Raw genomic sequence first — 10,840 nt, forward strand, 5'->3', positions numbered from 1 at the left:
TCCAATTAGTGATCCGTGAGTTCAAGTGAAACACTTACTGTGGACAGTGATTCTGATGGCGCGTTATCTGAACTTGACACCTGGTATAATCTGTGGCTAGGTGGAGGTTATGCCTCACTCACAGTTTATTTAAGTTTGAGTGATAACTGTTTTCTTTTTTTTTTAATCTAAGACAATCTTGGCAGGTGGAAGGACACATACGCTGAACGTGCTGGCAATGCGGTCCATGGTGCGGTTTAGCGGAAGGATCTGGAGACAAGTCAGCTGACCCTGAGTAGCCAATGAGAATTCTCCAGTTGCTGCTTTAAATTAGAGCCGTGGCCATTACAGGAGCCGTCGCCATTATGACTATGGTGCCCCCGCTACAGGGAAAGCCTCGCGGATACCGAGGGGCTGCCAAAGTGGAGGACATGGAAGTCAGAGGGCTTAACTGCTTGGGTAAACTACAATAGTCTCTTTAAATAAGTTAAACTTGTTTGGGGGCTGAATGGCCAGGGTAGAGGGATTAATCTGTGGTCCGAAAGGATCGCTCCGAAAGGTACTGAATCGGCTCTCATGCCCTGCGCGTTTGTTTCGAGGAAACGGTTTCTCTGAACTTAAATTATGGGACTAATCATTTCCTACTCCCCTTTTAAGGTTCTCCATATAACCTTTAACCTCCTCTTCAAAAATTTATATTCCTGAGAAGGACTTGGTGACATTTCAAAGACTGTGGCACGAGGTTTTGAAGTTCTACGTCAACCTACATTAACGTGGTGAGAAGGTTTGTATGAGTCGGGCCTTTAAAACAGTAAGGACTGAACTGTGTAGATATGTAGTTATCTTTGTACAGTATTTATTTATTTATTTATTTATTTATTTTGGTTTTGTTGTTTTGTTTTGTTTTTTTCCCATCTGTCAGTTCATGTTATTTTCTGAGCTGTTTAGACACCAAGGGTCCCGGTTTAGAAAGGCTTTAATATGCTGATATCTTAAACCTTTCCCTCATGTTGTGTTACCGAGGTTTCCGTACATCTCATCCTGCATTAGGGTCTTTGATCAATTTTGAATACTTTTGGTGAAGAGTCCGGGAGAGGTTGCAATGAATGTCCATCTAGGTTTCTTTAGCTACTTTAACCAGCTCTGTTTGTTGAAACAGTTTTCTTCAATACAAGTTTTTTGGCATATTTTCAAAAACCTAAGTGGCCGTGGCTGTATAGTTGTATTTCTGAGTCATCTATTCCAATCACGGGGTCCACATAGCTCTGTCTGTTGTAATAACATTCATTTTTGTTGCTATGGCTCTGCAGCCTGAGAGCAGGTGCTGTGCTCCCTCGAGCATTGCCTTTGCAGGACGATGACTTTGGCTATCTACACTCTTTTGTTGTTGTCTCCTTATTTTGAGCCGTTGTGTTCCTTCAAGCTAAATATAATTGGGATTTTGCAAGGCATTGCATTCTTCTGTAGGTAACTTTCAGTAACATGGTCATTTTGCTGTACTATGTAGTGGGAAGCCTTTCACTCTGTTAGGGTCTTTTTGAGTTTCTTCGTGATTTAAAGTTTTCACTGTTCAAGTATTTAGCTCCCTTAGTTTGGATTCTTTATAGGTGTTTTAAGTTTTTGAAAACACTGCATGGGATTGCATTTCTGCTTAATTTCTCAGTAGCAAAGTTTCTGGTGAATATGAACTCGACAGTTCTTTATGTTGCTGTGCATACTGCTTTTCTTGGTGAATGTGTTAAAGCACATCTTAGTGCTTGTGTTCAACTGTTGGTACTCTTAAGTGTAGGAGCTTATCATTTACCCACAGAGAGATTATTTAACCTTCTCCTTTATGTTTATAGCCCATTTACTTCTTCACTTTGCATTACTGCTGTAGGCAAAGCCTTCAAGCAGAATAAAGGGGTTTAGAGAGCAGGTCCCATTCTCTTATCCATTGACTTTAGATGAAATGGTTTCTGCTTTCACAGTTTAGTGTAATGTGCACTACACGTTTGTTATATAGAACCATTTTAAGTTGAGGTGTGCTCTGAGACTCTTCAGGGCTGCTGTCACAAGCAGATCTCTAGCTTTTCTCAAGGCCTTTTCAGTGCATCCTTCCATTTTTAGGAATGCGACATATTTAAGCAAGCATAACTTTCTGCACCGTTTCATTTTTCATATAATCCTACAATCTCTCCTCTAAATGAATCTAAGGGCTGTATTACCTCTATTGATTTCTGTATCATGAAGCTCCTTTTGGCACTGATAGGAAACCAGTTTGATCATTATAATTTTGCTATAGGCTGTGAGCATGCTGTGAGCAAGACCTAACCTGAGCTATGTTTTCTCAGAGTTTCACTTTATTATTTATTTCTTTGTATGGTATTGATGTTTAAATGGAGAGTTTCCTTGACTCTTCCTTCTAGTCCCAATATTCATTAGGTTAAATGATGCAGTTTCCCGGTGAACTTTTCTACCTGTTTTTTTTGTTTGTTTGATTTTTTAGCTCTAATATTTTTATATTTTTATTCTTTGTTTTCAAATGTGTTTTCTTGCTGATGTTCTCATGTATATTTCTAGTTTGCATCTCTATTTCCTTAGCTACATTCCTTCACCTGCTATTTTGTATCTTCTTTGAAACCACTGAATCTTATTTTGTGCAGAGTTTGAATTCTCAGTGCAGCTTTCCAGTCACTTCATTGTCTCTAGTTTCAGCAGTTACATTTAAGGGGTTATGATCGTTTCCAGGTTTTCATAGGAACTGGGCTTCTGTGCTCTCATTTCTACATCACTCGCTATTGGTATTTCTTCTAGTTTTATTTGGAAATGTTAGTGAACAGCTTCCTCTTCCAGGCTAAATCTTCAGTACTGTCCAGAGGACAGAAATAACCACTATAACAGCTGAAACACCAATACAGACCATGTCTGTAATAGACATGAAGTTAATTAAATCCAACTACCTCAGCTCAAATGAGAATAGAGCAGAAAATATAAAGCTAGTGTGCAGTGAGCCGTAAAGTTAAAACTGAATGTGGGTCAGAGTAGAAATAGTAAATGCATGAAGTTAATTAGGTGAGTGGAGGAATCTAAGAAGAAGAAGCAATGCTGAATAAAGGAAAGGAAAGTGGAGAAGAAAAATGGAAGCCTGTTAGAAAGAGGAGGGGAACGAGGGAAAGAGGGCATTAATCAGAAGATATGTGTGAACAAAACTAGGTAAATGTAAAGACAGGAATAAAAAATAGAAGGTTTAAAATGCCAGACACTCTTACTGAGGCTATGGAGTGCTAACAAAAAGGCACCTATCATGACTGCCATTCAGAAGTCCCAAGAAGCAGCTGAAAGAGTCAGATGCAGTTATTTGCACCCAACCAATGGACAGAGCAGCCGAACCCTGTTGTTGAATTAGAGAAGACTAAAAGAAGTTGAGTAGAAGGGACATCCTACAGGAGGACCCTCAGTCTCAATGAATCTGGACCCCTGAGACCTCTCAAACAGTGGACTACCAAACACACAGCTAATATGAGGCCCCCAACACATATACAGTAGAGGACTTCTGGGTCTGTGTTAATTCAGAAATGATGCACCTAACCCTCAAGAGACTGGAGGTCCCAGGGAGTTTAGAGGTCAGGTGGGGTGGTGGTAGGGGCATCCACGTAGAGTCGTGGTGGGATGGGGAGGAGGTATGGGATGTAGAGCAGCCGGAGGGTAGATGAGGGGCGTGGAATGTAATATGGGGCATATAAAACAAAATAAATATAAAATAAATTTGAAAAAAGAAAAATGTAAATTTTAAATGATTCAAAGGCATAGCAGAAAAAAAGAATAAAATACAATGAGCAAAATATCTTTTAAAGCGTCTCTCTCTTAGAGATGCTTATTTCTACGTTGCAGTATTCCAACTGAATATTTACATTGGATTTTCTCATTTTTATTAACTTGTGTATGTGCGCTGATCCCTGATCACTCATAGATCAGTTGTCTATCACAGTTCTCTTCCGTTTAGGGGCTTTAATTATGCACTCTCTCTCTCTCTCTCTCTCTCTCTCTCTCTCTCTCTCTCTCTCTCTCTCTCTCTCTCTGTGTGTGTGTGTGTGTGTGTGTGTGTGTATGTGTCCCAAGAATCTCTGGTATGTATTCATAGCTTTTATACCTGTAGGGGTGGCAGGTTCTCACTCTTTCCAGAGACTCTCCATGCACGTGGATGAAGATCATACATGTGTTTTTAAGAGATGAGTTGGGAAGGAGCAGGCACTGAGATTTGTGTTGGGGGTTTGATCTTAGTGTGTTCTTATTCCACCCAGCAGGAGACAGTCTGTGTGAGAGAAGAAGTTAATGAAACCTTAAGGTCTTTTCTTAACATGACATCTCAGTTTTATATGTTCCTATGATATTGATTTATGTTTAAACTATAGTTTGTGTGTTTGCATGGTATGTGTTTCAGCACAAGTGGGTGTATGTCAAAGAGCTCTGTGGAGGTCTCAGGAAAACTCTTTACAGTAAGTTCGCTGTTTTGTTATTAAAGGGAAAAGTGGTGAATATTTTGATTCTGTGTTTCTTTTTGCTTTCTCAGAATCACAGGTAACTTAATAGTTTAGTATTTTCTATTTGCAAGGCAATGATGGTATCACTGGTGTCTGGATTTGCCCATCGAAGACTTTTGTGATGGCTTGTGTACTTTTGAGATAAACTATCAGAAGTCAGAAAACAAAATTGTCTTCTGATAACCTAGTGATCATTTCTACTGACATTTTATTACACACACATATTTATGTATACATACATATGAAAAAGGGTTGTATGTGTATCCATGGAAAAATAGACCTTAATATACTCACAAACCAATTTCTATGCCCTACAAGTAGACATCTCTAGAAGTGGATGTTTTATTCCCTATATATGGTACACATAGTTATCTATGTTGCTAACAATGGTTGCAAAGAAAATACTGTGGATATCTGTCATGTTTTCTAAATGTTTCTCACTGAAAATGTAGGTTCATTATGATGGACACCAAGGACCCGCCCACACTATTGGATCTTGCTACACAGAGTCTATTGAGTAATGAGCATGCAGCAATCCAAGCCCTGGAGGAGATCCCAAGGGAGCTTTTTGTCCCTCTATTCACTGCTGCCTTCACGGGTAGACACAAGAATATACTGACAGCAATTGTGAAGGCTTGGCCTTTTGCCTGTCTCCACATTGGGGCATTAAGTGTGCAGGAACCCGAGCGTGAACTCCTGAAAGCCTTGATTGAGAGTCTTCAGTTCCTCCCTGCCCTGAACTCAGCTACTAGGTAAGAGCTGGTATAATAGAGAGAGAAAGAGAGTAAGTCACAGGAGAATATCCCTATATCTGCTATCCTCTCAGATGTAGTATATGCAAATAGTGAAAAAGTTAACAGGACTGTTAGTCCAGTATATGAGGTCACTTTAACACAGCTGTCAGGACTGTTAGTCCAGCATGTGAGGTCACCTTAACACAACTTACAGTGTTGAATATGGCATGTAAGTGATTGAGGACACTATTGGTGGGAGTGAAGTATGGTATTCTTTGCATTAAATAAAAATATGAATATTAAGATTGCTGAGAATTTCCGGAGAATAGAGAAAGAACTAGTGCTCTTTACTTTTCTTGGGAAGGAGTTATTGGCAGTAAGTCTATGTAAACAGTGTAGGCCAAGGGCTGCAGAGATAGTTTAGCACATAAGAGCAATAGCTGCTATTACAGAGAAGTTCAATTCCCAGGACCCATAATGCAGCTCAAAACTGTAACTTCAGTTCTATAGGATCTGATACCCACATACAGGATAAACTCCAATGCACATGGAGCAGAAATACAAATAAAACCTGAAGTGTAGACCAAGAATAAAGTGATTTGACTTTTCTGAGCCCACAGTAATCCATGAAATTTAGGCAATCCCAAGGTAGGTTTTGTTCTGCTCACTGCTGCCTCCATGGATGGGATCTCTAAGACCCTGAGAGCAATGTAAAGGTTTGGCCCTTTTTCTGTCTCCACATGAGAACATTAAGTACACAAAGGGATCTTCAGATGTTTCTTCCAAGAACTCAGCATTTAAGGGAGAATGTGTATAATTCACACATGGTAAGATAGTGAAACATTATAACAGAGCCTGTTGCAAGAGAACAGCAGTTAGTTATGCTGTTCTATTGTCCACAGTTAGTAATGGCAACTGCTGAAAATGCATGTGAGGTGGCTGGTCTGTCAGTTGAGATTATCTTAGAAACTCTGATGTCTTATGGAGGGTTTTAATTGTGTAATAGAGGTGAGTGAGGCTACTATTGATAGATGTACATAATGGAGACATTGCAAAGAAACAGGTGAGCAAGATTTGTGAGCATTGGGTGCTATAGAAAATAGGAAAGGATAAAGTATTTGCACAGGAAAGTTGTGCTGGTACCTAGTATATGAAATGATAGAGGAAAAACATTATTTTGTCACTACATTATATTACTATTGTTCCTGCTTGGTTATATTAATGTTTGTCACCCCTCAGATCCTCTGTTTTTTGTCTCCTTTGGTTTTGCTTTGTTTTGTTTTGTTTTGTTTTTTTCTTTTTTCTTTTTCAACCTACAGGAGCCCTAAACTGAGGATCCTAGATTTAAGGCAGGATGCTGGCTGCAAGACCGTATGTCCTGATATCAGTACTAATTCGACAATTTGCTTTCGTTCTTGTGCTCACTCTGAGCACTCTATCTTCAAAATTGAAGGCCAGGAGAGTCTTTCAAGTTCCAAGTCTGAAGCTCAGCCCTCTAGGCTGCCTATGGAATTGATAGTGGACATTTCCCTTGATGGCACTTTGAGGGAAAGGAATTTTTTTGCTTTGCTTCAGAATAAAGTAGAGCAGAGCCTAGGCTCTCTGCACCTGTGCTGCAGAGATTTGCAAATTAATAACTTGTGTGAATGCAGACATGCATTAAGCCATCTGGATCTGAAATGTGTTGATCACCTTGCAGTTGATGAGTCTCCTCTTACTGAAGTCACCAAACTTTTATCTCATACAATACAGCTGGACAGTCTTAGCCTGTCTAAAATCGCTTGTAGATCTTTGAATGGGAGAACCTTTAGAAATTTTATCACCCAACTGAGTCGTATGAACCACCTGAAGGAGCTCAGCTTGTCTTCATTCTGCCTCACAGATCATCTTGAAACTGTCCTGAGGTAAGGGCTTGGGATAGATACTGGGTTTCAATTACTATTCAGTTTTTAAGATGAGAAAAATAATCCTTAGATACTCTTAAGCTTCCCAGAACCCTGTCTCCTACCTCAGCATGGGTAATGCTGGGAGTTTGAAACCAACCAGGAAAGGCCGTCTTTCTATAATTGAAGAGAAAAACAGGCTTTCAAAAACCTTAGCCAGCTAAGCATGGCCAGGCTGCCATTTATGGACTGGCAAAAGGGTGCTTCCAGCTGGTTGCTCCTTCTGTCCTATCTGTTCCAAGCAGGTGAACTAGTTCCACACTTGATTGTCCTGTAATTACAAAGTAGATAATATTTTCACTAAGTCTTCAACGACCCTATAACAACATAGTGTACACTTTGTAAAGGTTAAAATATTATATGTGAGAGTGTTAAATTGTATTTTACAGACTCACAAGTCTATTAAGTTTGTGAAAGATCACATCATTAGTTGCTAATACATTATAAGCTTAAAAGAGTTTATTCTATGTTCATGAATATTGTTCTCCTTACCTAGTCCTCATTTTTCAGAAGAACTTTTGTGTTCCCTCCCTACAGAGTACTATCTGCTGATTTGGAGTTCTTATATCTACCGTTCTGTGGACTTTCTTACAGTGACTTCAAGTTTCTCTCTGAGTGCTCTCAAGTCAGTCATTTAAAGTTGCTGAATGTCAACAACAATCCAATATATTGGGAAGATTGTGAGCCATTTTATTATCTCCTGCAGAATGTTTCTAGCACCTTGCAGCATCTGAAAATTTGTTATTGCTTTTTAACAGATTCTACAATCTCTGTTCTTATCCCAGCCCTAACCCGGTGTTCTCAACTTCGAGTGCTTCACTTTTATTCAAATCAAATTACCATGGGTATGCTTATGAGAATTCTTGAGCTATTAACACCATTGAAGGAGCTTAAACATGTGATTTATCCCATCCCTGTCCATTGCTATGGGAGGTGGCATTTTCAAGGCAGTTTAGATAGACAGAAGGTTGAAGATGTGCAGAGACAATTGAACTTAATGCTACAGGAGGCAGAAAGGAGTGATATGAATTGGATCACTTACTCTGATTAAATTACAAAGTCCAACACAGTTTCAACTTGATATGTTCCCATTAAGGGCTTTTTTTCTTAATACCATAGACAGAATATATAAGGTTCTTGTGTTGTAGGAGAATACAATTAAGAAGTATAGGTTGTAACTGATTTCTATAGAGAATAATTTACAAGAAGATAGAGGACGTTGAGAGTACCTATGTGTCTCTCAGCTATTGTCGTGGATAGCATTTCATCTCACCAAATAAATTTTAAGTAGAGGATATGGAAAGTTTTTGTTATGAAATACTAACAACACCCTGTCCTCACTGAGATTTGCCTGTGGATACTTAGTGCCAGTTGTGACAATATAACTTTTCCTGCATGTGAATTTGGAGGCAGGTGGCAATTGAAGCCAACACTTTTTATTGCATAAGTTGTATTAAGTTTCTATATTTCAGCTGTCTTCAGTTGTTTAAAGGAAACCAACTGGATTTAACAGTGAGAAAAAGTATTTGTAACTACTACCATTAAGTGGTTCAATTTTTATTTCATATTCATTGATTAAGGATTAGTTTGAGATATAATTACTGAACCACTGACTGTGGTTTATCGGTTGTTAAAGCAACTAGAAAGGTGTTGTACACACTTAGACCCCAAGCTTCATCTTCCCAGCTCTTAGTACATATTCTCTTCAATGCAAAACAGACTTTATGATGTTGGATCTCCTCAGCAGGATTCAGGGATTCAACATTGCCATCTTGGAGGCATGCTCTCACATCTGTTTGATATCTACCATCTGGCCTCCTGCAAAATGCCTGGTATAGCAGACTGGTAGGGAAGAGAACTTTGTTTCTTTGTTTTAGACGTTTCACTAAGGTTGTTTGACTCCACTCCTTTGGAACTTTGGCGAGACAGAATATGATTAGGAGTTTTGACAGAGGGAGTTCCTTTCAACTCATGAGGCCAGGGAGCAGACAGAGAAGCCTGAGTCCCCACACAGCCATCAGGAGTGCAATTTCATTGATTTGCATCCTTGAACTACCCTGACATAAAATTTCTACCACCTACCCTGGAGCCTTTCTTGAACTAGCCTGCTCAAAGATTTCAACTGCCTGCATTGGAACCATCAGCTTGAGACCAATATGAACTTGGAAAGACAGGAGTCCAGCCACAACAACCACTATTATTCCTTTTGAAATTTTTTTCTTTTACCACTAGTTCCTTCATGGTATACTTGACTCAGTTTGAAATTCTGATTTTTTTGTATGGAACTTTCCACATTTGCCATAATATTGTGTAGCAAATGCATTATGCATGGAGCTGTTTAGAGTTGAAACTTCAAATACGATTACCATAAATAGAAAAGCATGTAGTTTGCTCAAGACATAGTGTGAACAAAGCATATATACCTATCAATTAGGATGCTATTTTTGTTAATGTATTGAAAAGTTAATACACTAAATTGCAAAAACATAGAAAAGTGTATACATTTAGTTTGTTCCTGTATATGTCTACATCACTGCATTTTAATGACATATAAGTTTAATGAAAAAATCCTTTATGGGGTCTTTTTATAAATAAAGCTAACTGCATTTAAAAATCTAATAAGAAAACCAGAAGCAACAGTGTGTCTATATTGCTTTAAGTTTGAAATTATACTGGATTTCAGATCAACTAAATAAAACTGGGGTTAAAAGCTACAGAATTTTGTTAACAGTTCTCACATGTCAAGATGATACTGAACTATACTGTAGAGATACAGAGCACTAAAATTTATCTGGAAAATTAACATTTGTGTTGATTACATTTATTTGTTAATAGATTTTCAAATTCAAGTAGCAACTTAAACAAAAGCCATGTGCAAAATTCTGGTGTATGATTTGTTAATAAAGCATTTGAAAGACTCAAAAGCAAGAATGGAGAATTAATGACATTCATCTTTTTCATATTGCTTATATATTAAAATGCAGAATTTAATATTCCAATGTCAATGTAACCAGCAAATGTTTTATAATGCTTTCTTGTTAACATCACATTATTTTGTCATCTTTGAGTAAGTAAAATGTTACTAAAATTTAAGTCCATGAGATTCATTTAATATTTTTGTTTAGGTTTTCTTCTTTCCAATGTGATTCTATACATTTTCTGGGCATAACATATATTCTCAATTCCTTGCTTTCATCTGATTTGAAAATAATCTATCCTCAGGAATGATTAAAACATTTTTCAAAAGTTTTTATTGGTTCTTCGTGAATTTCACATCATGCAACGCGATCCCACTCATCTCCCCTTCCCCACAGACCCATCCTCCACACTTGCAACCTCTCTCCAACATATTTTTTTAAAAATGTCCTCTTGGAAGGTAGAGTGTGTCAGTGTGTCCCACAGTATACCCTTTTGTCCAGGCATCGTTGCTTGCAAATATTAATTGCAATGACTTGTTATTCTCATATGAGTCCTTTGATTTCTGCTACTCTGTTGATAAGGGACCTCATTGGGTCTCTTGGATATCTTGTTGTTGCCTTGTGTCATGGAGATCCTATAGTTTTGGATCTGTAGAACTAGCTCCTTCGTGTACTTCAGAAGTTCAGTGATGTAGTTGTTGTTGAGGTGGGCCAACTCAAAGCCCTGGATCTGGGCTTGAGAG

General features: G+C 38.3%; 1 protein-coding gene across 3 annotated transcripts; it reads left to right on the forward strand.

Annotated features, from left to right (window-relative positions):
• The first annotated feature begins 277 nt into the window (after positions 1–277).
• On the forward strand, positions 278–10,428 carry Gm5128 (predicted gene 5128). 3 transcript variants are annotated; one of them, XM_006528572.4, is made up of 5 exons: positions 278–438; positions 637–763; positions 4,955–5,254; positions 6,556–7,140; positions 7,717–10,428. In XM_006528572.4, exons 3-5 carry the CDS (start codon positions 4,962–4,964, stop codon positions 8,228–8,230), a joined length of 1,392 nt encoding a protein of 463 aa, XP_006528635.1. In that variant the 5' UTR covers positions 278–438; positions 637–763; positions 4,955–4,961; the 3' UTR covers positions 8,231–10,428. The 3 variants fall into 3 exon arrangements, with proteins under 3 accessions (XP_006528635.1, XP_006528636.1, NP_899143.2); NM_183320.3 differs by having other exon boundaries at positions 312–438; positions 637–755; positions 7,717–10,421; XM_006528573.4 differs by lacking the exon at positions 637–763 and having other exon boundaries at positions 279–438.
• Positions 10,429–10,840: the final 412 nt, after the last annotated feature.

Source organism: Mus musculus, chromosome X, assembly GCF_000001635.26.
Source record: "Mus musculus strain C57BL/6J chromosome X, GRCm38.p6 C57BL/6J".
Lineage (NCBI taxonomy): Eukaryota > Metazoa > Chordata > Mammalia > Rodentia > Muridae > Mus > Mus musculus.

What these genes read in the sequence shown, in the direction of transcription:
- Gm5128 (XM_006528572.4), top strand. Translation starts at nt 4,962, where the DNA reads ATGATGGACACCAAGGACCCGCCCACACTATTGGATCTTGCTACACAG. An exon ending in GCCCTGAACTCAGCTACTAG is followed by an intron (nt 5,255 to 6,555) that starts GTAAGAGCTGGT and finishes TTCAACCTACAG; the next exon opens with GAGCCCTAAACTGAGGATCC. An exon ending in CATCTTGAAACTGTCCTGAG is followed by an intron (nt 7,141 to 7,716) that starts GTAAGGGCTTGG and finishes CCCTCCCTACAG; the next exon opens with AGTACTATCTGCTGATTTGG.